Below are 24,076 nucleotides of genomic sequence, written 5' to 3'. Positions count from 1 at the left end.
CGCAGGAAGAGCTCGCTCGCGCAGTGATGGTGAGTGCGACTCACGGATGACACGGGGCGGATCTTGAGGGGATGGACAGCGGCGATATCGAAGACGAGCTGACTTGCTCTCGCTCTCGACTGGCGTCCTTGTCGCTTTTGCAGGTTGTGTATCCGCCCTCCATGGCGCGCAAGCCTCCTCGTCAAGCAGTTCTACATGCTGAGCAGCCATTTGATCCGCCTTTCCCGCCCATGTGCGCAGAGGGAGCGCCTGCTCGTCGCGAGGATGTCGAGCTGCGCGAGGGTACCCTCTACAAGCGTCATGAAGCCGCGAGTTACGTGCAACTGCGTCTCGGCTTGGCGATGGGCTCGCAGCACGCCGACGGCGAGGACTTCGGCATCGAAATTCCGACGTGCCGCCGAGCACGACTTTGATACTATGGGTGCGTCCATTCGGTCCTTCACCCTCGACACAGCAACAGGCGCAGGAATGACAACTCGGGTGTGCTCAGCAGATCTTCGACGGGAGAGATTTGGCGGTGGACGAGTGTCTCCTTGTCTCGATGTGGTGCGTCCCTCGCTCTCCTCGGGATGCAACTCGCGCGTACTGATCAGCCGCACTCCCATCAGTTCCAGACGCGACTTGTACAGCTTCGGTATCGGCATCTGCTGACTGCACTGCAAGGTGCTGCATTCAGGGGATCCCCCGTGGATGCGAGTGACCAGGAGCACGTCAAGTGGCTGGCTTCCCTTGCTTTGAACTCGTGCTCGTGCTCGCGCAAACATGGACGCAATGCTCGTGCTTATGCTGGGATTGCTCATGACGTCTCGCTCAATGCTCGCTTCGCAACTCGCTGTCGACTCGACGACTTCCCGCTCTACCCCTTCTTTCGCTCGTCGCACTCGCGGCTGGCAGCTCCCCCGCTAGCTTGACCCCCATTCCTGCTTGCTTACGGCATCCTACCGACCATGCTCGAGCTTGTGGCGACTCCAGAGTCGAGGGACATCACTCCGAGGAGGTCCGGCGCAATCGATCACCGCTGACGTGGATTGGTCTGGCGCGTCCGCCGACGGTGCCATTGCAGCAAACGCGCTCGAAAGACGCGTAGAGCGCGCACAAACGCTCCTAGGGAATGCTGGGTGGGTTCTCGACGCGCAGATGGACTGAAAAGCGTGTCTGCCCGAGCCTCTCGTCCTCCGCTGCGCTACTGAGCTGGCGATGCGCTTCGATCTGCTGCTCTCGCGCAGCTGCTTCCCCTGAAGTGGGGCCAGGCAAAGCGGATGACCTCGCGCGCGCACCACTCTCTCCCTCTCTGCTTCCTTCTCCTCCCTCGTGTACATCCTTCGCCTCGTTCTGCCTCTGTCTGTGCTCTTCATACTTGTCCTCCGGACTCACCGTCACTCTCGCTTGCTTCGGCCTCTGCCTCGTGCGCTTTCTCTCCTCCTCCTTTTCTCCTCTGCTTTGTCGACTGACTCGCTCTCTTGTTCCCACAGTCGATGCTGTACAACCACTAAGACGACCTGGCTGTGCACCACCAGTAGTCCGGTAAGTCCCTTCGTCCGTAGTCCTATCTCTGCCAGCTAACCGGGTTGGACGAACAGGCTTTCATCGTGCCACCGAGTCTGCCTCTGGTGCAGGCGTCCCTTCCTTTCTTCGCCTTTCGACTCGGTGAGCTCTCGTGCATGTTCACTTCGACAGGCTCAGCTGACCTCGCTTGTTCCACAGGTCGCCGCTTGTTCTCGCTCGTCTTCGCCTTCGTCTTCCTGTTCGACTGCTCGGCCATGTACAACATGCTCAGGGTCAACAACCAGGTCATCGACCTCTACTGTACGTCTCTCAGCCCGCTGACTCCTCCGCCCTTTGAGCTGACCTCTCACACTTCCCGTAGCGACCTTGCGCACCTTCGAGCCCTCGCCAATTAACCACTCGTCGTTCATTGCCGTGCCTTTCGACGCCGGCCGTGTCAACCTCGAGTCGCGTGGACTAGCGAGGCTCACCTCCAGACTGTGCGTCGCCCCCTCCTTCCTGCTTGTTTGCGGAACTGACGCCGTAAGCGACTTGCGCGCGCAGAAAGGTCGAAATGGAGGATGAGATGGCTCAGTGGGGATATCGATTCCAGTGGTTATCCCCGGCCTTCGTGGATTGCGTGTTGTAGATCCGTTTACAGCATAGTGCAATTCAGTCGACGAACCCGGGCGGGTGTCACGCGAAAGCGGGGCAAAGGTGCGTGCGCTCTTGCGCCGGTGCGCGCGGGCTACTCAAACCGAAGCTGCGGACAGTTACCCGGCGCACTAGTACGAGAGGCTGAGGTCAGAGTCAGGACGCACACGCAGCACGAGCGGATGCGCGGGCGTCAGAAATGTGGGTTTGAGAAGGCCATCGCTGTCGATGGCAACCAGTCTCCAGCCTCTGCTGCGCGGGCTTCTGCGACTGTGAGTCACGTGGCACGTCCGGACGATCAAAGTCGAGGTGCAGGGCCCGACGGCAGCAACCAGGACTGACGTGGAAGCTGCGACAACGAGCGACTGACGGCTGGTCGAGAGTGAATGGCTACAATGCACTGATGCTCGCGTGAGCGCGGCGAGTCGCAGAGCGCAGGGCAACAGCGACGAGATGGGAGGAGACGAAACAAATGCGGAAAGACGGGAAGATCAGAGTGATGACAGGACGAGGTCGCACCGAACGGAGGATGCGAGTCTAGAGGGGCGTGCGTACAATCGCACGAGGGCAATACGAGGTGCCGGTAAAGTAAGTAGTCGAAGAAAGAGAAGAGCACGCGGGCGGTGCGCCTACTCAGCGACCCTCGCCTTCTCTCCCGCCGCCGACCTGCACGCCGAGCAGCCTGCTGACCTTGTCCCTGCTCCCGCCCCCGCTTTTGAGCACCGGTCGCCCGCTCCCGCTTCCTCCCACGCGCTGCTCCTCGTCGCCCTCGTCCCCTCCATCCGACCCCACCTCGAAATCCGAGTACCGCCTTACCCACGCGCTCCCGTCCGTCGAGCTGCGCGTCGTCCCGTCGAGCAGCTCGCGCGGCGTGCCACGCTGCTGCCCCTCGGCATCGAGGCTGAGGCTCTCGCGCGGGTGCAGGAGCGGCTCGGAGGGCTCGGGCGCAGGGTCGGACGCGGCGTCGGCGAGGTCCGAGGCGAAGTAGCGTCGGAGGAGCACGGGGACGAGGACGGCGAGAATGACTGGGCGCGAGGTCCCGTGTCAGCGCGGCGGAGTAAGAGGAGGGAGAAAGGAGGACACGCACTGCCTCCGAGCCCGAGGGCGTTCTGCCAGCTAATGAGGTGGAAGTCGCTCGAGCTCGTCATCTGGTCGAGCGTCGTGCCGATCTGCGTGTGGATGTACGACACGCCGGCAATGCCTGCTCGTTCGCGCGAGTGTCAATGGAGAAAGGCGAGAGAGAGGAGAGAGTGGAGACGCACCGAGGAAGGTCGAGATCCAGAACTTCAACGGCGAAATGCCCAGGTGGGGCGCGACCACGTTGACGACCCAGTGCGGCGGGAGTGGTGCAATGCTGCGGAACGCACCAAGAGGATGAGCGATCATCCACGCATTGGAGAAGCGGCTAACGAGGAATCTCGTCCGCCAGCCCGCCAAGCAAAAGAACGGAACGCACCGCAAGATGACGAGATAGGAGATGAGGTTGCTCTCGTGCTTCTTGACGCGTGCGGTCCATGCATCGATACGCTGCTGCCATACCTCGGAGTGGAGCAGAACGGCGGGACCAAGTGCGGCCGACATGTAGTAGCACAGAAGGGCGCCGGTGGCGACGCACTGCGGGGTACACGCTCGTGTCAGTCGAGGAAGGCTAGGGAGAGAAGAAATCGAGCGACGCACGAAGCAGACGAGCGGCAGCGCGATGAGCACGCCAAAGAGGGCGCCGCCGAGGATCGAGAGGTACATAGATCCGGGAACGGAGAAGGCTTGCAGGCTGTATGCGGCGGGCAGTCAGCACGGGCGGAGCGGATGTCGGGAAAAGGATGTAGGCGCGCACAAGAAGTAGACGGTGACGTAGCAGCCCATCACGCGCCAATAGTTGCGGTCCTTGTACACCTGCGACGTTCTCGGAAAGCTCGTCAATATCTGCGAGCGCAAGCAGCTAAACGCTCGAGACGTTGAGCTGTACGACGGCGCACCTGGAGGACCTCGTTGAGCTGCTTCAGATCGTCAAAGCTCTTGGGCAGCTTGACCTTGTCCTGGTGTTCTTCGTCAATGGGAGGCAAGAGCCCTTTAAGGAGGAGCCACAGGCCAAGGACCGACACGAGGAGGATGGCGCCGGCCTGGAGCCCGGCGTACAGGACGGGGCGGCGCTCGCGCAGGGGCGCGCCGCCGAGGTGCAAGCTCGGGTCGAGCGAGCGCAGCGACGAGAGGGACGAGACCGAGGTCGAGCGCTGGCGCGAGAGGAGGACGGGGCGCTGCGGCGGATGGGCGTGCTCGTCCGCGTCTCCTCCGCTGGTGCCGGCAGTCGGGTCGGGCGAGAGCTGCTGCAGCGTCGCATTCGCTGCTGGGTTGGACGTCTCGGGCAGCTCGACGCCGCCGAACGTGCTCGCGCGCGGGCGGGTTGTCGGGAGTCCCGACGGCGGTGCTGCTCCCTCTCCTCCCGTCGGCTCGAGGTCGATCACAAACTGCGGGCCCGTCCTGCGCCCTCCTGCTCCCAGTGCGCCCGTGCCTTTCCCACCCGCGTCCATGCTGTTCCCGCTCCCGGCGTCGTCGTCGTCGTCCTCGTCATCGCTGCCGTGGGCTCTGCGGAGCGTGCGCAGCGAGTGCTCGCTGCGGTAGCTCTGCGGCACGCCGTAGTCTTGTGCGCGCACGAGGTGCTCTGGCTGAAGCGCTTCGTGCTGGTGCTGGTGCTGGCCGTGGTGCGGGTGCTGCGACGCGACGAGGTGGGCCGGGTTGCTCGCGACATGCTCGCGCGGCGTCGAGGGGCGCGACGGGGTCGACGTCGAGGTGAGCGTCGACGAGCGGCTGCGCGGCATCTGCAGGCGTCTCTGTCTCTCGGGCAGGGCCGGTGCGACGGGGAAGAGCAGAGGCGAGCGGGGTGGGGCCGGCGCAATCGCAGCAAGCGGTCTCGGCCCGGGAATCGGAACAGGACGAGCCAGGGGGAAACACGAGCTTGCGGTCTTCCGTCTCTCGCGTATCCGCTCCGACGAGCCCTTTGCAGTCTCTACAGGTGATCAGATTCCTTGAACCGACTGCAGATGCTCGGACTGAGAGCGCAGCAGCGACATTGCCCTTTCGACCGGAAAGCCTGGCTGCGACTCGTCCTTCTTCTCGTCTTTCGCCACCGTGCCCGCGACACTAGGGTTCCGTCACTGTTCATGCGGTCTCGTACCAAGCCAGTAGATACAGATGCAAGAAAAGCAGAGACGTCGTGTGCAGACCGAGTGATCGCGTCCGGGAGAGGAACAATGTGAGACGCGCGACGTGACGGGTGCGACCTTTCTCGCGGGCGCTCAAGCTCGGATGCACGAGCAGGACGAGAGAGCTGGGCAGCAGTCGAGCGCGCGAGTGGCAGCGCTCGAGCGAGTGGCGAGAAGTTGAGGCATCACGACGCGTAGAGACGCGCACGGGGTCGAGCTGATGAGCGTCTGTGCTGTTGAGGGCACGATCGGGTTCCGTGCGGGTGCACAGTGCTGCAGAACTGCAGTGCAAGTCGTTCTGGCCAAGCAGTCACTCTTCCGAGCGAGCGAGAGAGCGGCGAGAGGACGCGCGGTCGGCGCCAACGTTCGCGAGGGTCCGCGTCCGCTCTTTCTCCTTCTCCCTCTCTCGGTGTGTCCACGCTGCCCCAGAGTCTGTGCAGGCTCTCGCTCTCTCTGCCCGTGCTAGCCTCGCTCTGCTGTGCAGACTGAGCCTCGCGCTCACCCCTCCCTCCCCCTCGTCCTTCCGCGCACGCACCCCTCGGCTCGGTCACCCGCACCTTTGTTGCGCGCCCTCGCCCTCTCTCCCAGCCACTCGCTAGACACGCACACACTCGTTCACCCGCCGCCGACGACCATGCGCTCCTCCGCCCAGGTCGCCCTCGCCGCCCTCGCCCTCGCGCCCTCGTGTGCACTCGCCGCCCTCGCGCCCCACGGCCACGCCGCCCACCACGGCCTCGCCAAGCGCAGCCACGCGCACGCCCACGGCACCCGCATGCAGAGGAGGGTTCGCAGGCACGCCAGCCGTGCGTCTACCTCTCTCTCCCTCGACCCGCTTCCTCCCTTCTCTCGTCTCGTTCTCCGTACCTCCGGCGGACAGGAGACCGCCTCGCCCCGCGCACGGTCGAGACCGCGACGAGGACGTCACTGACACGCACATCTTTTCCACCCCGCAGCCGCTCTCCGCGCCCGTGCGTCCGACGACGAGTCTGCGGCGTCCAAGAAGTACGACTCGATCGCCATCTGGTGGGCCGAGGCGGGCTGGGTCGACACCTGCGGCGAAACTGTCACGTGCGTCCACCGTTGCTCTTATCACGCCGGTTAGCAAGACTGACCCCCGCGCTCGTTCCGCCCGATCCCGCAGCGACGACGCCATGATCATGGGCCTCCCGCGCGCCGTCTACCCTGACGTCGAGCACGCCTCGCCCCTGTGCGGCACGACCGTGTCGGTGACGGCGCCGTCGACGGGCAAGTCGATTACGGCGCGCGTTGTCGGCGCATCGGACCGCGACGACTACACGACGTTCTCGCGCGGCGCGTTCACCGCGCTCGGCGGCGACCTCATCACGGGCATGCTCGATATTGAGTTCACCGTCTCGGGCAGCGAGGAGGCGGCCGAGATCGTCGAGAGCGCGAGCTCGTCCAAGGCGGCCGTCTCGTCGGCCAACAAGGCCGCCGCTTCGTCTTCGTCGGCTGCGCCCGCGGCCACCTCGTCCGCGGCCGACGTCGCCTCGCCCGTAAGCGCCATCAAGGCCGCTGCGGTTGCCACTTCGTCCGAGGAGGCTGCCGCGACCCCGACGACGACCGAGGCGCCTCGCGCGACGACCACCACGACGCAGGCGCCGCGCCAGACCACGACGACCACCACCACGAGCTCGTGGGACTCCGAGTCGTACTACTCGTCCTCGAGCGCCTCTGCCGCCGCTGCGGCTGAGGCGAGCCAGGAGGCGCAGCGCGACGAGGAGTACCGCCTCAACGCCCAGGCTACGTCGTCGTCCGCTGCTGCTGCCGGTGCGTTCGCGTCCATCTTGGCCGTTGTCGGTTCCGTCTGTCATTTGTGGCAGCGCGCTGATTCGAGCTGTTGCCCGCTGCACAGCCAAGGCTTCCGCCGACGCCGCATGGGCTTCCTCGTCCTCTGCTTCGGCCGCCGCCGCTGCCTGTGCGCCATTCCCTGTCATTCCGGCCAGAGATTTACTCGCACTGACGCTGCACGCGACCGCAAAAGCCTCAAAGTCCGCCGCCGACGCCGCATGGGCCTCGTCCTCGTCCGCTGCGGCCGCCGCCGCGCAGGCGACCAAGGAGGCGTCATCCGACTCGGACTCGTCGTCGTCTGGCGGCGGGTCGGGCAAGGTCTACTCGGGTGGTGTACGGCCATGCTCTCCTCTGATTCCGAGGCGAATAAACGGAACTGACGCTGGACTTGTTCGCCCGCTCGCAGATCGCGACGTACGCTTCCTTCTTTTCTTCTCGTCCTGGGCACAAACGGGGTACTGACCTCAGTGTCTGCGCGCTGCTAGCTACTTCTTCCAGAACGGCAACCCCGGCAAGTGCGCTTGCACTTTCCTCTTCACTGCGTGCTCGAGAGCGGAACTGACGCTGCTCTTCCCCTCTACAGCTGCGGCAACTACAACAGCGACTCGACGCTCCTCGTCGCGCTCCCGACCAAGTGCGTCTACGCGCTTCCGCTGGGTGAGGCTCGTCCTGCGAGCTCGAGCTGACATAGGGCCTTGTTATCGCCTCTTTTCCGCTCCTTTCCTCCGTGCTTCTTCGTTTCGCTCACATCAGCACCTACGCCGGTGTACGTTCCTGTTTCGCCTTTTCGTGACAGGCGGACCGTAGCTGACTTGCTCGATCCTTTCCACCGTGCTCTTCCCTCTCTTCGCTCCTTTCCCATGTTCCGGCACTCCGCTTACAGGGCTCGCACTGCGGCCAGTCGGTTCGCATCACCAAGGTCGACACTGGCAAGCAGATCACGGTGCGCTCCGCCTCGTGCCGCCGCGCCGAGTTTCATTCAGCTATTCTGACCTCGCTTCGCATCTGCTCGGTGTGACAGGCCAAGGTCCAGGACTCGTGCCCGACGTGCCGCAACGACCAGTCGCTCGACCTGTCGTGGGGAGGTACGTGCTTGTCCTTTCTGTCGAAGTCCCCAGCAACTTCACGCTGACCATGTGTTGCGTCGCGCAGCGTTCTCCGCCCTCGGCGGCACCGAGTCGATGGGCATCTTCGACATCACGTGGCAGTTTGTGTGAGACCGACCTCGCCTCGACGGACACTTTCTCTTCCTCTTCTTTGCCTCGACTCTCTCGCGCATCACCTCTGTTCGTTCTTCCCTCACCAGCACTCCTCGTTGTTCTTGTTTCTAGCACACCTTTCTTCCCTTTCCCTCTTACCTCTCGTCTGCGTCTCGATCCCAGGGGGCGGCCTGGTGTTGCCCTCTCTCTCCCTCTTCGCATGTTCTCTCCCATCCCGTCTTGGCGCGCTTGCGCGCTCTTCGCAACAACACCCCTACTCGTCGGTTTCGCCGAGACTCGCTCCGTGCAGGACCGCCTTGCAACGCTCGAATTGGCGTCTTCGGCCTCGCTGCGATTCTCGCGCCCCTGCTTCTGCTTCGACTCGCTCTCTGCCGCTTGCGTTTCGCTCGACGGCGACTAGGCTCGGAGAGGCTAGCACGGAGCCGTGCCTCCTGTGCTTGCGGCTGTGCTGGACGGACGTTCCCGTCGGCGGACTCTCCGTTGCGCGTCCCCCCGCTTCCTGCTGTCGCTGCTTGAATCTCTTCCTTCACCCGCCGCGTACTCGGGGCTCTCGCCCAGCGCTATGGACTACAGCACCCATCTCCATCTCGATGACTTTCATCGCAACGGCTACCACCTCTTCGTCGACGTGATCGACCGCCTCCTTCAGGAGACGCCTTCGACCGATCCGAAAACGGCGTACCGGATGGTGTGGCGGTACTTCACGCACTACTGGAGCAAGCTCTCTCCCGAGCAGCTGTGCGGGTTGAACCGCCTCCTCGTTGATCGCGTTGGACACGATTGCGCCAAGGTGCGTGCCTCCTACATGTCCGGCGGGAGTGAAGCACTGCTCAACTGACCTTTTTGTGGGCAGATCGGCCTCGCCAACGTGCAGGCTGATCTCCGACTGGATGCCGTGGCCTTCCCGCCGTCTCGCTCGAAGATGAAAGTGGTGAGCTCGTCTCTCCCGCTCGGACCCAACGAGTTGCACAACTAACTCGACAACCTTGCAGCTTGCGGACTTGCCGCCCAATTGGTCCGAATACGTCTCGAGTAGGCGCACGGATGTACAGGCGCAGAACCTCCCGTGGCGTGCTCTCTGGGCCGCAATGCCTGACGTCCCGCCCGTCGCGCTTTGGGGCCGCGGTCCAAAGCCGACGCCAACCCGGGAGCAATAGAAGTGGCAGCAGTCTGCCATGGCCATGGCGCGTGCTCCCACGATTCAAGATGCGGACGACGTCGCCGACGAGGAGATCTCGAAGTGGACGGGCGAGGCTGTCCCAGGTACAAGGCGCCGCCGTTCGCTCTCGCATTCGCGCGAGGACGAGACAAGCGGGCATGCTGATCGGCTCAGCAACGAGCATGAGGGACACGCTCACGCCGGTGTCCGCCGTCGTCGCTCTGCGAGCGCCGAGGGTCAAAACAGGTCGAAACGTGTGCATCACTCGGAAGGCGGTGTTTTACTCGACGAAGTTAGTGTACGTGTGTATTCTGCCGCTCTTCGGACCTCGGACTGAATCCGGGCGCTATCTCGCAGCATGCCGCAGAGTCCGGTCAGGCTCGAAGCTCCCGCGAACCCGAAGGGCACGATCACCTCGGCTGGGTACGTCCCGTCATGTTCCTGCCTACAGCTCTGAGCAAAGTGGCTGACGGTTCATTGCCTGCAGAGGGTTGTCAACAATCCCCGCGCGGCTCACGGGAGCCGCGAGTCGAGCAGGTGCGCTTCCGTGTGGGACTTCTTCGGCACGGCATACTGTGGAGACTGAGAATTCAGCCTCACTGTTCAACACAGCGCAAATTCGCTTGCACGCATCTCGCACTACTACGCTGCGAAGTACTACGGCGTCGACGGCCATCGTTGGGCTGCGCAGCAAGCCCGACGCTTCTGAGTGAGCGCAATGGGTGGAACTCCTCGAGGTTGCAGCCAAGCAAAAATCTCGTTGTTACGACGCTTTGCCGTAATCACAGTGCGTTCGAGTAGTCGCAGTGAGATTGCGGCAGCGGTTGAGGCGGTTTGAGAAGGCTGAAACGGCTTCGTATGCCTGTCCCCGCCGCTCAACCGCTCTATTCTCACCGCCGATGAGTGTATGTACTCGCCACTTGGCGAGCGTTGCGCACTGCCAGAGAAGTCAGGCTTGCAGAGCACCGCCTACGTCCTGCTCCTGTTCCGGCGCACCGCCTCGGGACTCTAGCCTCCTGCACGGCTTGCCGCGCCTCAACCCGCACAGGAGTCTGGGTCCCTGCTACGCTTGCTCCTGAACCTCCGAGGAATAGCCGGTCCGCCGGTGACTTCGGGTTGACTTTGCGTGCTTCTGCTTTGTCTTCTTCCCCTCCCCTCACATCCTCTTGCTTTTGGTCCTTCTGCGACGCTCAAAAGAGCAGACATGGAGTACGACAAGAAGCTGAGGCCTGAGTCTCTCAAGCGAAACGGCTACCACCTCTTTGTCGACCTGCTTGACCGCATCATCCACGAATCCACCACGCAAGCAATGAGGAGCGCGTGCCGGGCACTTTGGCGCTATATGACGTCCTACTGGCTGAAGCTTACTGTCGAGAAGATTGCCGAGCTCAATCAGAGGTTGGTTGGGCTTTTGGGACGACGCGGAGAGCCGAGCGAGGTGCTACCCTCCATTTCGCATCGTGCCCGCTCTCCTCGCAGATGCTGACGCTCCATGTACATTACAGATCGGTGTAAAGAATGTTTGGGAGCAGCTCGACCTATACAGACTTGGGTGCACGGCGCCTCTCTCGTACAACAAGGAGGTGCGTGCCCTTCTGCATGATTGTGCACCGTCTCTGCTTGCACTGACATTCGTGTGGACAGCTGGCCGAATTCCCAGAGAACTGGGATGCCTATATCAATGAGATGCATAACAGCCACGTTCGCCCGAGTCTGCCCTGGGCCGTACTGTTTAAAGGGATGGGCAGCGTTCCGCCCGTCGATCTCAGGGCTCGCCGCGGGCACAGCATCGAGCCTTCGGTCGAGCAGGAGCGCTGGAAGAAGTGCGCCGAGGAGATGGCTAAGGCTCGCAACTGGCACGACTGTATTGTCGCTCAGGACGATGGGCTTGTCGCTTGGGGACACCCTCGGGGACACAACCCGTTCGGTCAGTCCTTCAAAGAGCTCTCAAAAGGCGACACGCCTAGCCAAAATACTGACGTCGGTGTGCATCACCAACTCCGCAGCTGAGGAGGAGAATTCGAGCGCGCGAGAAGAGACGGAGGCAGGTCGTACCTCGCCGGGGCGCGAACCGCACGAGCATCACGGTTGGGTATGTCTACACATCTCAGCTTCTGTGTGCTTGTCCAGGCTGACCTTACACTCGACTTCCAGACGGCCGTCAACACGCACCCGCATCACGACGCGAGTGCCCACCCGTCGAGCAGGTGCGTTTCGTCACCGGGCCTCGCCTGCTCTCACGGAGCTGATCGACTCTCTACGTGCACTGAACGCAGCGCCAACTCGCTCGCGCGCATCTCGCACTACTACGCCGCAAAGCACTACCGCCTCAACGGGCGGCGTTGGGAGATGCGGGCGCAGCTCTAGCGCACTGGACAGCTCATGCCTCGCACCTCGCGCCAACTAGAATCATGACCTTCTGCAATCGACTTGACTTGTCTGTTACTCGCACTGGTCTGCTAGAGCTCATGCGGAGCTGATGAAGCACTCAGAGGTCTTTCGGCAGATTGAGAAGGTTGACAGGAAACGCGATTTGCCCGTCTGCCGTTCTCGAGAGTCAGCGGAGCGAGCTGCGAGCTCTCGGTTGCCCTAGAGAGCTGCTTCCGCCTGATGAGTTGTCCGCGAGGCCCGCGACGCGGTGCTGCCTGACTCCTGTCTGTTCCGCTGACGGTCCGCGGGTTGTCCGGTGCGAGCTATTCGTCGTGCTTCCTCGTGGCGCGTCCCGTCAGCGCTTTCGCTCTGTCTGTCCCGACATTGATGGAAGAAGAGGCGCCGCTCGACGCTTTCCTTCGCAATGGCTACCACTTGTTTGTCGACGTGCTCAACCGACTCATGCAGGAGACGGAGTCGGAGGCTATGCTTGCATTTTACAAGCTCGTGTGGCGCTACTTCACTCGCTGGTGGAGCGAGCTCTCCCCTGCGCAAGTCTGCGGCCTCAACAAGAACCTTGCCGAACGCATCGGCGGGTTGTTGTCCCGAACAGTGCGTGCCGGCTCGTTTTGCAATTCTCGCCTGCTGACCATCATGCGACGTGTCACAGCCTTCTTTGAAAGGCCTTCAGGACGAACTCGAGCTCGACCGACGTATCTTCCCGGCGTCCCGCTCGGTTAACAACGAGGTGCGTCGCTTCCGCGCATCGGTTCCGCAGCATGCTGAACAGCAAGCCGTACTCTCGAACAGGCGACGCCGTATCCTCGCGACTGGACGGTATATGTCGAGAACCTGCGGAGCGAAACAGACGCGCAACACTTGCCGTGGTGCCGCCTCGCCGCCTCGCACAACCTGCACAGCGTGCCTGCATCTCGGCGCGCGTCAAGCCGGGGGCCTCTCACGCCCGAACAAGTGCAGTGGAAACGGCTCGCGCTAGAGATGGCGGCGGCTCCTACGCTTGAAGCGGCTGAGGAGGTCGCTCGCGACGAGACGGCGTCGGGCTCGTCTCCTGTGGCAGCTCGAGCAAACGTGCGAGTGTCCGACGGGCCAGAATGTGCTGAGCATGATCACTCGGATGGCCAGGACCACACCCATCGCCATTGTCCTCATTCCGTCGGAGACGACGAAGAGGCGAGGATGCGAGTAAGCTGCTTTCGCTGCGACGTCCGGGGCTACCGCGCCTCGACTGTAGACAGAGTTTGCTGACTCGGTGCTACTACAGGTACGTCGTGCCTGGGGCGTCAACGCGTCTTCATCGTCGCCGGTGCAGACGAAGACCCAGCCGAAGCATCACGGATGGGTGCGCTCGACTTGCGTCTCCTCAAGCTCCCTTCAGTGCCTCACGACTTCAACACTGCAGACTCCGATCAACGCCCCTCATCTGCGCTCACGGCCCGACGGTCCCGAACCTTCGAGCAGGTGCGTCAGTCCGTGCCTTCACAGACCGTCTCGTCCCGTCTCTTGACCCGTGCGATGCGACCGCGAGCAGCCACACGGCCCAGTCGCTCGCGCGCATCTCGCACTACTACGCCGCGAAGCACTACGGCCTCGACGGGCGGCGCTGGGAGATGCAGGCGCAGCTCTAGAGCGCGCGCGTGCACGGCGGGCGGGCCCGATTTGCAGGGGTTAGACAAGCTGCGCGAGCTCCTTGTACGTCGATGGCGCAGCCTGCAATCATGATCTCATCGAAGGCGAGGCCCTTAGCGGTCCAGGAGCGAGACGAGAGGGAAGCGAGGGAGCTTGAGAAGGCCAACGTGGAAGCGGGCTCGACTCTCACACGTTCTCGCGCCTTCTCTCGCCTCCATGCGCACGAGGCCAGAGAGATGCGATGTGCGAGCCTCGCTCAGCCAGGTCTATTACCGTCCTCTTCTACCGACTCGCCCTCTTCAGAAGAGCGGGTTTCAAGCGCCCGTGCGCCCGTCCTGCCGGTCGTTGGGCTGCGCAGCGGCGTGCAGCTTGGCCGCCGACAAGCTCGAGATGGCCTCGTAGCACCCGATCATCAACCCGCACGCCGGGCCGACCTGCGCGCGTTACGCGGTGCGAGTCAGCAACGTGGCTTGGAGAGGCGACGAGGGAGAGAAGGGGACGGAAGCGGACCTTTGCGAGTCGAGGCGTGAGCCCGGCCCAGAGGCCGCGGTAGCCTTCTTGTTGCACGATCGAGCGGAGGATCGGCCAGGTGCGCACTTCCTCGATCGCGGGCGCGGCAGAGGAGGAGGACGAGGGAGAGGGAGAGGGAGAGGCAAAGAGCGCTTGGCGGCGCGTCTTGATCACGTCGAATGGGTTGGTGAGGGTCGCGGCGATCTGCGAGCGAGCGTGAGAGGGTGAGGAAACCCTGGAGCCGTGAAGAAAAGAGAGGCGCACCATGCCGCTCCCCGCTCCGCTCACAAACGCGACCGCAAACTCTCCCCACTTGCTCTCGTCCGCCCCCGCCCCCGCGCGCGCGCCCACTCCCGCTCGCCGCGCCTCTCCCATCCCCCTCCCCCCCGTCAGCCCCCGCTTGATCGCCTCGTACCCGGCCCAGTACACGCCCGAGAACGGCACGTCCCTCCACAGGGTGCTGCTCAGCCCGCGCCACGCGTTGCTCCACCGCAGCTCGCGCACGAGCGCGGCGAGGGGCGGGGCGCGCGAAGCGGGCGTCTGGGACTGGAGGCGCGTGCGCACGAGCTCGAACGGCGAGAGGAGCGCGGCGACGACGGTGCGGCTCGCGCTGCCCGCGACGAGGGGCACCAGCGTCGTGTACGCCCCCCCACCTTGTCGCTGCTGGGCCCACGCGGGGGGGTGCGCAAACGCCGTGCGCCGCAGCCAGTCGTACCCGACCATGTAGATGACTTGGCCCGGCACGCTCATGGCGAGCGCGGGGCCCGTGCCGCGCCAGAGCGCCGTCGCGCCCTCGGCGCGCACGATGTGCACGAGCGCGTCGGTGAACCCGGTCAGGTGGCGTGCGGGCGGGGCACTGGCGCTGGGAGGGGCGGACGAGGGCGAGAAGGACGCGCTGTGCGTCGTGGCGAACGGGAGGGAGACGGTCGCGTGGGTCATCGGGGCGGCGGCGGACGAGGGGTAGAGGCAGGCGGCGATGGACTCGGACGAGGCGGGGGCGGACGAGAGGGCGAGGGCGGGCGAGGCGGAGGCGGCGAGGTTGTGCAGGTACTGGTGCGGCGCGGTCGAGACGGCGTGGGCGCCTGTGCCGGGTAGCGAGGCGCGCGCGACTCGCGGGTCGAAGCGGCAGAGGAGGGAGCGGTCGGAAGACGCGGGCGCGGCGTGGTGGGCGGTATGCGCGGAAGACGACGCGGGGACGGCGTTGGCGTTGAAGTAGCTCTTGGTGTTGCAGCACACGGCGGGCTTGGCAGCTGCTGCGCCTGTCTGTGGTGGTGGTGGAGGAGGAGGTGCAGACGAGGTACTGGCGACGGGCGGGGGCCAGGGCGAGGTCGCGAGCGGGTGCGAGCGAGGGAGCCGGTGGGGCGAGGGGGTGAAGGCGGGATCGCGAGGCGCCTGAGTCTGCAGGCGCGTCTTGATCACGTCAAAGGGCGTCACTGCGGGTGCGCAAACGGGTCAGTCTGCGTTCTCGTGCGCGCGATGGTGCTGGTGACCGGGTTCCCGACGTCATGGAGGGTGCCGCTCCGCATCGTCAGGCCTCTGTCCGGCCGCGAGACAGACTGCAGCGGGATGATGCATGCCGGGAAGGACTTTGTACAGTCGCAGTAGGAGGGCGGAAGTGCGAGGGGACGAGGGCGGTGCGATTACGCGCTACTTCGGCTCGGAGGAGAGAGAGAGGTCGCGACTTGCTGGTGAGCGAGGTGAGGACGGCTCCGATGCAGGCTGCGAGCATCTTGTCGTAGTCTGTCGCTCGCGTGTCGGGCTGGTGTGCAGGCTGGGCGGGGGCATGGCGTTGGAGTGGTGGCGGTGCGGTGCGAGAGCGAGAGGGAGCGGCAGAGTCCGAGTCGGGGAGCTCTTCGGAGAGGGCGTTCTCTACGAGGAGCATGGTGTCCTCAGTGCTCCTCCGAGTGCTGGCTCTGGTCAGGAGCGCGGCGGAGAGAGAGCGCGAGAGCGAGTCGAGGCGGAGCGCGGCGACGAGAAGGAGGAGCGAGGAGCTCAGCCGCACTCGACGCCGCCCTTCCCTCGCGCTCAGAGTGGGAAAAGCGCGCTAGTAGCGACAAGCCCGTCTCGGCCAGTCACAGACACCCCGCCACCGCACCCACGGCACCCCCCGCAACAACCGCTCCCGCTCCCTCTCCTCATCAGCTCGCCCTCGCCGCCATGTCGGACCAGCCCGAGCCCGCTCAGGCCCCCGCCCCCGCCCCGCCCGCTGCCCCCGCCGACTCGAACCTGCCCCCAGCAGCAGCCGCCGCAGCCCACGCCGCCGTCGACGCCGCCCACCGCGAGCACACCGTCCTGTCCGACCCCGCCCACTTCTCCCTCAAGCACCCGCTCTACTCGTCCTGGACCCTCTGGTTCGACTCGGCCAGCAAGCAGGACAAGGCCAAGAGCTGGGAGGACCAGCTCGCCCAGGTCATCTCGTTCCAGTCGGTCGAAGAGTTCTGGGGCCTCTACAACAACATTGTGCCCCCCTCGACCCTCGGCGGCGGAAACTCCAACTACTACCTCTTCCGCGACGGCATCAAACCCGCCTGGGAGGACGACGCAAACGCCCAGGGCGGAAAGTGGTCTGTCCAGCTCCCGCGCGGAAAGTACTCGGACCAGATCGACCGCGTCTGGCTCTACACCGTCCGTCTTGCCTCGCCCTTGCCCTCCGCTCAAACCCCCACTGACCCCTACTGCACTCCCCGCAGATGCTCGCCGCCATCGGCGAAACCTTCGAGACGCCCTATACCCCTCCCTCTGCCGACGACGCCCCCTCCTCCCCCTCCTCCTCCTCCTCCGCCGCGCCCGCCCCGCTCCCCTCGACCTTTTCCAACGAGATCACGGGCGTCATCGTCAGCGCCCGCAAGGCCTTTTTCCGCATCAACATCTGGACGCGCACCGCGAGCCCCGCCAACGGCGGCGACGAGCGCATCAAAAACATCGGGCGCCACTTCAAGTATGGCGTGCTCGGGTTCCGCGAGGGCATGAGCTTTTCCGAAAAGGACAAGGTGTCGAGCGACGTCGAGTTTGTCAGCCACAAGGACTCGCAGCACAAGGTGCGCCTCCCTCTTTCGGGGGGCAATGCTCTCTCCTCCCGCCTGTCGGTCTCAGTCTTCTCACTGACACGCTTGGCTACTACCCTCCCCGCAGTCGAGCTCGCGAGGCGCCAAGGCAGGGTCGGACGTCTGGCGGATCTGAGCGCCGCCCCTCGCCCCACTCTCCCCAGCCGCCGCCTCACACCCGCTCGCATCGCATACTCGTCTCGGAGGGGAGCTCGCGCGGCCGAGGGAGGAGAGCTGTCCCCCCGCTTTTTCTGTAACTGTACTTGGCTCTGTGTACGCTTTCCCACTGGGGGTCGGAGGAGGAGGAGGACATCGAGGTCGTCGCAACGCATGCATAGCCTCTCTCCAACTCTCTCTGCAAGCATGCAGAAGAGGCGCGCCGCAGAGTGGTGCAGAAGAAACAGGAACAACAAGAAGTTTCCGACTCTGTCGCTGCGCCCGCGCCTGCGCGCCTACATGCGCTTCTGCCGCCCGCTCGCGCCGCTCGCGTTGCGCATGCGGTACTCGCGCATGCTGCTCGTCGTGTCGAGCCCGCCCATCTTGCCCCACCCGGGCAGCGGCACGACCACGCACGTCAGATTGTCCTCGCTGCACCCACGCTCTGGCATCGTCAGCCTTGGCCCGAGAAGAGAGAGAGGGGGGAGGGGGGACGCACGCTCCGACGTCTTCGGCGAACGAGACAATCTTCTTGGCCGCGGCCGACGGGTCCGACTGGCCCCGGACGAGGTCGACAATCTCTTGGTCCGAGAGCGAGTCGGTCACGCCGTCCGAGCACAGGAGGAGGAACGACCACTCGGATCCTGTGCGACGACGAGGGGCTCTTTTACATCAGTACGGTCGGACTCGCGCGGGAGGGGCCAGTGAGAAAACCCGAGGCCGGAGCGGGTCCGCGCCGACGCGAACTCACCTCGCAGCACGCGCTTGTAGATCTCTGGCTCTCCAATCACGCCCACGGGCTTGAACTCTCTATCCCCGATCGCGCGCGTGTTGGCGACGACGCCGCCCCACCTCGACTCGCCAAACGAGTCGGTGATGATGCCCGTCCCGCTCGTGCGCAGCCGCTCCGACTCGGTCCGGCTGTCGGCGTGGTGCGCCTGCGTCAGGCGCCGCGCCCGGCCCGAGTTGGAAGACGCGAGGAGCGCGGTCGTGTCGCCCAGGTGCGCGACCGTCAGCGAGAGGAGCGCGGAGGCGTAGTAGGGGTGCGAGTAGGGGAGGTCAAGCGAGTGGAGGAAGGCGACCGTCGCCGTCGAGCCAGATTTGGGGAACGAGTCGGTGTCGTGGACGACGTGCGCGTCGGCCTGCGGGAGCGTCGCATTCGTATGAGCACTGACGCCGAGCAGCAAGGTGCACAATCTGCAGAGCCCGCCACACACCTTGAGGAAAGCAAGCACGGCCAGCTCGTCCAGCGCAATGCCCTTCCACTCGAGGTAGCCCTCGCTGTCGATCCGGAAGCGGTCAAGCGGCCCGCCGCGGTACCGCTTCAGGTACCCGCCCAACTCGCGGTACGAGTCGATCACTTGCGGGATCTCGGACGCCGTGCTCGACTCGATGAGCCCCGGCAAGGAGGATGCGAGGTAGCGAGAGGTCTCGGGCCCGCCGTGCCTGCGTGCGGGCAGGGCGTGAGGGACCCAGAAGGCTCAAACGCAGAGAGGAATGCGCACCCGTCAAACACGCCGAAATACGCCACCTGCCGCTTCCGCTCCCTCTCGCCTCCCTCTGCACCGCCCTTGGCCCCTCGCTCGCCCTGCGACGGGTCGGCGTCGCCGTCCTCGCCGTCGAACCCCTCGCGCGTCTCGGGGGTCCACCCGGTCCCTAACCGGTCATCGACGACGTTCCACCGCAAGGCGCTCTGCGGCACGGCGAGCGAGGTGACGGCGTAGGAGTCTTCTTGGTAGCTGTTGCGCGGTGCGGGAGAGGGTCAGCGCATCAAGGCGGGCGACGACGAGGTGGGGAAGGGGACGGACGGGCGCTCCCCCCTCGACTGGGCGATTCCCACTGCACCCTTGGCTTTCTGCGAACGTCAGAATGTCGTCAGTGGTGAGCAGAGAGAGCCAGGACAGAGTCTGCGCACGAGGTTCACGCGGATGCTCCCATGGCGAGTGCGGAAGTGCTGCTCGTCGCTGAATGCGCGAGAGGCTGCCGGCAGTCTCGTACGCTCCTGCACTGTCTGCACGAGCTGTGGGCGCGCTCTCGGCACGTGCAGGCGTCTGCGGGCGGGAGCGGGGCCGGCGAGTGGGGATGCGGACGACGAGAGCGGGCGCGCGGACGAGAGGAGCGAGGCGAGCGGCGGGGGCCGTGTCCTGCACGGACAGCAGCATTTCTGCATCGCCAGCTGGGGCTGATCCGCTTCGAGCGGAGTATTGGCGAGAGCAAACGTAATGCGCCGAGCCACTTGCAACTTGGCTCTCGGCCCAACGCCGCGCACTCTGTGAAAGCCGCTCTCGAGCTTGTACAGAGTCAAGCAGAGCTCACAATCATGTGCGTACCCTTTTCAGCTGCCCACGAGCCATCCTCCCCACTGAGCGATTCTCATCTCCTCTCAGGGCGTCCACCATCCTCCCGCTCGAACTCGTCGACCGCGCGACCGGCTCGCTCGTCTGGGTCATCATGAAGACCCGTGCGTTCCACTCTCCCTGTTCGAGCCGACGCATGTTGACGAGGTGTTTCTCCCGCAGAGCGCGAGTTCACGGGCAAGCTGGTCGGGTTTGACGACTATGTCAGTGCGTACAGCTTCCCGTGACCCTCCCATCCTGCTTGAGACCATACGCTGACACCGTGCGACTCGCAGACATGGTCCTGGAAGATGTGACCGAGTAGTCCGTCCTCCGTCCTCCGTCTGCCCTCCCTCCCCGACCATGCTGACTTTCCGCGCCCCTCGCAGCGAGTACACCGCGGAAGGGCGGAAAACCAACAAGCTCGGCCAGACGCTCCTCAACGGCAACAACATCGCCATGATCGTCCCCGGGCGAGGACCCGACGACTCGGCGTAGAGGCGCGCTTGTACTGCCGCAGAGGGCGTGTAATATAGACCTGCTCGAGGAGAGCGGGTGTACTACCAGGTCACATCACTGTTCAGCACTTTTTGAGCCGGAGCGGGCCAGACTGACCGCTCGATTGGTGCGCCTTCCTTCGCTTGTCGAGTCCAACACTCCCGAACTGACTGAACCGCCAAAAGCAGCTACTGTGCTCGCATGCATCGACTCCGACTCTCTGACCTGCGCCTGTGCTCGTGCTCGAAGACACGTCCTCGCTTCGCGTCTCCTGTCTCCCGGCTCTTCCGGCTCTTGTGCTGCGCTTGTCGCTCAACGCTCTCTCAGCCTCCCTTCTTCTCCGTAACCTCTTCTGGTAAATTCACATACCCTGCATGCGGCGCCAGCACATCCCAGACTTCTCGAACACCGAGGTGCTCGAGGCGCACGCGTGGTCGGTTCGTCCGCTCCTCGCCGCATCATCACGTGAATCATCCTGGACCCTCGTTTCGCGTGCAGTACCGCAACACACTGACGTCCGACCGGCAGAAGTCGATCCAAACGCGACGCCAACTGGACGACATCATCGAGCACACGATACACATGCCCATCACATGCCTCCTCGGCGTCGACTACACAATTCGCAGCAAGGAAACCCAGGCCTGGGTCAAATTCAGCCTCCTCGCCATTGTACACTGGATGCAGACCAACCATGCGACGATACCGCAGAGGCGATTAGTGAGCACGTCTCTCGAATGCTATGACAAGTTGTGTCCTGACCGTTCCTCATTGCAGCCTAAGACGAGCGAGGCCATCTTCACCGCAGTCGAGCACCTGAAGGAAGCGGAGTTGGGTAGACGGAGCGTGCCACGCCCGCCGACTCCGCCGACCTGTACCCCCGGCACTTCACCGGCGTATGAGGCGAAGACGTCGACTTCTGCGCAGTCCCTCGGTCGTCGCCATGTGCGTACATAGTCCGAGAGCAAGCAGCAAGGAAACTGACGCGCGACCGACTGATAGCGTCGCTTCGACCCCTTCACGCCGCAGAACCGCCGAAGCTTCCTACAGCCCAGCCAGCTTCTCTAGCTCGCTGGGCCCCTCCTCCCGCGCGCACCGCAGATAAGATAGCGGATGCTATGCTTCTCCGCTCGGGCACCTCACGAAAACCCGCAGGCGAGAGAGCTGTGCACTTCGCTTCTCGCCTCTCTCGTTGCTTCTAAGCTACGCAGTCAGCCTGAGTACCCTGAAGCGCGACAATGCGCGTTCGCGACGTGGCGTTTCGTGGCGCTGCTGTCTTGCTTCGCTGCGGTTCAGGAAAGGAGACTCGAGCGGAGCGAGGCCGCGGATCCTCCGGTTAGGGACTCGCAAAATGCCGGCCGACAAGCCTTTGCTTTCCTCCCTCGCCCTCTGCTTACGCTTGGGCTTTCCTCCTGCTCGAGTCCTCGCGACCTCGCGCGAGTAGACGCATCGCATCTTCGAGTGCAGTGCAATGGCACCGCTCGCCCCGCGGCTGTGCTATATCGATGATCTAAGGGAGCTGGGAGACGAGGTATACGCGACTTCGTTGAGCGCGGGTTGACACGAGGACTGACTGTTACGGTGGCTTGTGCTGATCAGGTTCAGCACGACCCGCACTCCGGGCGCATGAAGAATGTCACGTTCGAGACGCTCGACGAGTCGCTCAAGGCAATCCGCAACCTCGTTGTGCATGAGGCTGCAGCACACGGTCAGGACGCGTCAACCCAGGGAGAGGCCTGGCTCAGGCGCATCACGGGCGATCGATCGGGCTATTCCCTCCAGCATCTCTTTGACCAGTCAAGGTCGCGGGACAGGCAGCTACAAGCTGCCGTCCTTCGCATCGTGCACGCCGTGCGCGAAGTCGTTCGGGACTGGCAGGCTCGGCACAGATTACCGTTCCCATGGGACTCTCTGGTCTGCTCTGTGCTGTTTCCGTGCAGCTAGCACAATGACTGATGTTTCAGGCGCATCCACAGCCTGAAACCGCAAACGGGATCATTACCGCTGCCGAGAAGATCGCCGACGAGGAGTTGATGCCCGACAACGGCCTAGCCGTTGGTCTTCTCGCTCGAACAAAGCGTGCTAGGGCTGACATTGTTCGGCTGCCCAGGTCCCGGAGATCCACTCGCCGGAGCTCAGTGCCGATGCACCCACCGAACGCTCGCATTCGCCCTTGTCCTTTTTCCTGCCACGGTCGAGCCGCAGCAGCAACGCGTCGAACTCTGCATCAGCATTCCCGCGTCAACGCTCGCCGAGCACTTCACGTCCAAATGTATGGCAGAGGACGAGCGAGGCCTGGTCCCGGCGTTCCAGTGCAGCCAACAGCGGTGGCAGTCCGGTCGACGAGCGCAAGCCGTCCATGTCAAACAGTTGGAGCAACTTGCTCAACGTGCGGAGGCCTTCGGGTCAGTGAGTTGGGACACGTATTGCACTAGGGTGCTAGGATTGCGTTCGTGAAATCAGGTTCCAGTTGCGCTCTCGCTGCACCTTGGGTCTTGCTGCTTTGGCCTTCTCAAGCTGCGAGTGGCCCGATACCGCACACAGACGCTCCGCTTCACCGCAAGCGCGGTCGAGCAGACCCTTTAGTACGACGGTAGAGGGTCCTTGCCGCCCGGACGCCGCTGCACCGCCCTGCACCGCCGTTTACCCTCGTGACCTCCTCGTCGAGGTGGAGAAAGGAGGTTGGCTTGCTGGCGGTGTCCCGCCACAAAACACTGGTCCCGCTGCTTCCTTCTTGTTTAGCTGCTGTCAAGCACGCTGCAAGACCACGATGGCCGCCCTCTTTGCCCACGAAGCAGTGCGCTGATGTTCTCCTTCAGTTGTGTGCCACGCCAAGCGTAACCGTCCCTGCAGCTTGATGCGCTTGAACGCGACTCCGGTATTCTGTTTCTGTGGTCGACGGACGAGCTAGTCAAGCTTGGTCACAGGGTGCGCCGAGCACACGGCGGCGAGCAACACTCACGCTCATCTCGTTTTGCGCCCAGCAATCGGTCATTAGCAATCCCAGCTTTCATGAGGCCGAGCGTCTTCTCAAGGCTGTCAACCGACACAGCTCAGACCCCAACCGGCTGCGGGACCTGCAGGAACCGCTGTCCTCGACACGCTTTGAGAAGGAGAGTCAAGACATCCGTCAAGCTGTCCTTCGCATACTGCGGGGCGTCCAGCATTTCACGGGTCAGTACTGCGAGAAGCATCCGGAGGAGGGCAAGTACCCGGTCGAGGAACTGGTGCGATCATTCGCTCGCCGCATCGACTGTGCGCAGCACTTACCTTTCGTTCCCAACAGCCGGACTCCGGCACCGTCCTCATCCAGGCAGCACACGAGCTGCTGTACGAGGAGAAGCACAACATTGTACACGGCCATGTGATCCAACGATACAGCTCGGAGAGGCGGGCAAGCTCCCCGACCTCGCCTGACGGTCGCAGGTTGAGCCACTTCCGCCAGTATCTTCCCATCAAGGTGTGTTTAGCCATACCTCCGGGGCTTTATGATCTCCAGACATTCACGATCAGTTTTCATCGCACAGCGCAAGTCCCTCCCAGACCGCCGCCGACCCTCGGACGAACCCTCCGCGTCCGACTTCCGCAGGCCGTTCGACCCCATCTCGCGCCGCGCCGCGTCCACGCCGCGCGAAGCGACGCAGAGGCCGGTCTCGTCGTGTGCGTCGTCGAGCGAAAGCGAGCACGAGGCCGACGGCGACGCGAGCTCGGCGGTCAGGCCTGCGCGGCCAGAGCTGCACCGCTCGGCGCGCAGCTTGTGGTGGACGTACAAGTTCCCGTCGGCTGCTGGTTCAACCCGCGGTCGCAGCCCGAGTTTGAGCGCGATCAGCAGCTCGAGGGAAGATTCGGACGATGGCGAAGAGACGGAAAAGAGGGGCAGGGCACGAGTGCCCGAGCGTCGGCGCAGGAGGTCGAGCGGGATCTCACCGGGGACGGTCCTGCGCAGCTAGTGTTGAAGAAGAAGATGAGCTGTAAAGGAGCGTCTATGTGG

The 24,076-nt window shown here is 64.0% G+C and overlaps 13 protein-coding genes across 13 annotated transcripts; 10 read left to right on the top strand and 3 right to left on the bottom strand.

Moving 5' to 3' along the window:
* Positions 1–1,760: 1,760 nt before the first annotated feature.
* Positions 1,761–2,134, top strand: JCM10292_004770 (uncharacterized protein; the record flags this gene model as incomplete). Its single annotated transcript, XM_076646306.1, has 3 exons — positions 1,761–1,806; positions 1,868–1,985; positions 2,050–2,134. 3 exons carry the CDS (start codon positions 1,761–1,763, stop codon positions 2,132–2,134), a joined length of 249 nt encoding a protein of 82 aa, XP_076508062.1.
* Positions 2,135–2,772: 638 nt separating this feature from the next.
* Positions 2,773–4,955, bottom strand: JCM10292_004769 (TVP38/TMEM64 family protein; the record flags this gene model as incomplete). The annotated part of the gene is made up of 7 exons (XM_076646305.1): positions 2,773–3,164; positions 3,227–3,340; positions 3,402–3,493; positions 3,596–3,753; positions 3,817–3,910; positions 3,974–4,032; positions 4,116–4,955. The coding sequence occupies 7 exons, from the start codon at positions 4,953–4,955 to the stop codon at positions 2,773–2,775; spliced, it is 1,749 nt and encodes a 582-aa protein (XP_076508061.1).
* A 1,018-nt stretch (positions 4,956–5,973) lies between these two features.
* Positions 5,974–8,365, top strand: JCM10292_004768 (RlpA-like double-psi beta-barrel domain-containing protein; the record flags this gene model as incomplete). Its single annotated transcript, XM_076646304.1, has 12 exons — positions 5,974–6,199; positions 6,293–6,407; positions 6,481–7,127; positions 7,213–7,275; positions 7,342–7,481; positions 7,555–7,562; positions 7,634–7,663; positions 7,732–7,782; positions 7,902–7,914; positions 8,032–8,091; positions 8,170–8,233; positions 8,301–8,365. 12 exons carry the CDS (start codon positions 5,974–5,976, stop codon positions 8,363–8,365), a joined length of 1,482 nt encoding a protein of 493 aa, XP_076508060.1.
* A 565-nt stretch (positions 8,366–8,930) lies between these two features.
* JCM10292_004767 (uncharacterized protein) lies at positions 8,931–9,525 on the top strand (the record flags this gene model as incomplete). Its single annotated transcript, XM_076646303.1, has 3 exons — positions 8,931–9,158; positions 9,222–9,299; positions 9,361–9,525. The coding sequence occupies 3 exons, from the start codon at positions 8,931–8,933 to the stop codon at positions 9,523–9,525; spliced, it is 471 nt and encodes a 156-aa protein (XP_076508059.1).
* An 18-nt stretch (positions 9,526–9,543) lies between these two features.
* JCM10292_004766 (uncharacterized protein) lies at positions 9,544–10,236 on the top strand (the record flags this gene model as incomplete). The annotated part of the gene is made up of 4 exons (XM_076646302.1): positions 9,544–9,631; positions 9,895–9,950; positions 10,015–10,064; positions 10,140–10,236. 4 exons carry the CDS (start codon positions 9,544–9,546, stop codon positions 10,234–10,236), a joined length of 291 nt encoding a protein of 96 aa, XP_076508058.1.
* Positions 10,237–10,731: 495 nt separating this feature from the next.
* JCM10292_004765 (uncharacterized protein) lies at positions 10,732–11,894 on the top strand (the record flags this gene model as incomplete). Its single annotated transcript, XM_076646301.1, has 6 exons — positions 10,732–10,929; positions 11,033–11,110; positions 11,172–11,454; positions 11,534–11,619; positions 11,682–11,734; positions 11,804–11,894. 6 exons carry the CDS (start codon positions 10,732–10,734, stop codon positions 11,892–11,894), a joined length of 789 nt encoding a protein of 262 aa, XP_076508057.1.
* A 390-nt stretch (positions 11,895–12,284) lies between these two features.
* Positions 12,285–13,543, top strand: JCM10292_004764 (uncharacterized protein; the record flags this gene model as incomplete). Its single annotated transcript, XM_076646300.1, has 5 exons — positions 12,285–12,509; positions 12,568–12,645; positions 13,180–13,257; positions 13,318–13,376; positions 13,447–13,543. 5 exons carry the CDS (start codon positions 12,285–12,287, stop codon positions 13,541–13,543), a joined length of 537 nt encoding a protein of 178 aa, XP_076508056.1.
* Positions 13,544–13,858: 315 nt separating this feature from the next.
* On the bottom strand, positions 13,859–15,936 carry JCM10292_004763 (uncharacterized protein; the record flags this gene model as incomplete). Its single annotated transcript, XM_076646299.1, has 4 exons — positions 13,859–13,978; positions 14,055–14,258; positions 14,319–15,487; positions 15,741–15,936. 4 exons carry the CDS (start codon positions 15,934–15,936, stop codon positions 13,859–13,861), a joined length of 1,689 nt encoding a protein of 562 aa, XP_076508055.1.
* Positions 15,937–16,211: 275 nt separating this feature from the next.
* JCM10292_004762 (eukaryotic translation initiation factor 4E) lies at positions 16,212–17,234 on the top strand (the record flags this gene model as incomplete). Its single annotated transcript, XM_076646298.1, has 3 exons — positions 16,212–16,679; positions 16,745–17,092; positions 17,187–17,234. The coding sequence occupies 3 exons, from the start codon at positions 16,212–16,214 to the stop codon at positions 17,232–17,234; spliced, it is 864 nt and encodes a 287-aa protein (XP_076508054.1).
* A 316-nt stretch (positions 17,235–17,550) lies between these two features.
* JCM10292_004761 (PP2C family serine/threonine-protein phosphatase) lies at positions 17,551–19,424 on the bottom strand (the record flags this gene model as incomplete). Its single annotated transcript, XM_076646297.1, has 7 exons — positions 17,551–17,686; positions 17,754–17,898; positions 18,006–18,396; positions 18,472–18,700; positions 18,760–18,993; positions 19,063–19,109; positions 19,170–19,424. The coding sequence occupies 7 exons, from the start codon at positions 19,422–19,424 to the stop codon at positions 17,551–17,553; spliced, it is 1,437 nt and encodes a 478-aa protein (XP_076508053.1).
* Positions 19,425–19,476: 52 nt separating this feature from the next.
* On the top strand, positions 19,477–20,088 carry LSM5 (RNA-binding protein LSM5; the record flags this gene model as incomplete). The annotated part of the gene is made up of 5 exons (XM_076646296.1): positions 19,477–19,526; positions 19,642–19,715; positions 19,774–19,818; positions 19,887–19,914; positions 19,980–20,088. 5 exons carry the CDS (start codon positions 19,477–19,479, stop codon positions 20,086–20,088), a joined length of 306 nt encoding a protein of 101 aa, XP_076508052.1.
* Positions 20,089–20,462: 374 nt separating this feature from the next.
* Positions 20,463–21,153, top strand: JCM10292_004759 (uncharacterized protein; the record flags this gene model as incomplete). The annotated part of the gene is made up of 4 exons (XM_076646295.1): positions 20,463–20,525; positions 20,587–20,805; positions 20,863–21,030; positions 21,088–21,153. 4 exons carry the CDS (start codon positions 20,463–20,465, stop codon positions 21,151–21,153), a joined length of 516 nt encoding a protein of 171 aa, XP_076508051.1.
* Positions 21,154–22,855: 1,702 nt separating this feature from the next.
* On the top strand, positions 22,856–24,035 carry JCM10292_004758 (uncharacterized protein; the record flags this gene model as incomplete). The annotated part of the gene is made up of 5 exons (XM_076646294.1): positions 22,856–22,882; positions 22,939–23,013; positions 23,070–23,312; positions 23,372–23,545; positions 23,613–24,035. The coding sequence occupies 5 exons, from the start codon at positions 22,856–22,858 to the stop codon at positions 24,033–24,035; spliced, it is 942 nt and encodes a 313-aa protein (XP_076508050.1).
* Between the last annotated feature and the right edge of the window lie 41 nt (positions 24,036–24,076).

This window comes from Rhodotorula paludigena, assembly GCF_050403205.1.
Source record: "Rhodotorula paludigena JCM10292 DNA, Rt_paludigena_JCM10292v1_ctg4, whole genome shotgun sequence".
NCBI lineage: Eukaryota > Fungi > Basidiomycota > Microbotryomycetes > Sporidiobolales > Sporidiobolaceae > Rhodotorula > Rhodotorula paludigena.
Note: the sequence above shows the minus strand (reverse complement) of the source record. Positions and strands in the feature narration are given on the sequence as shown.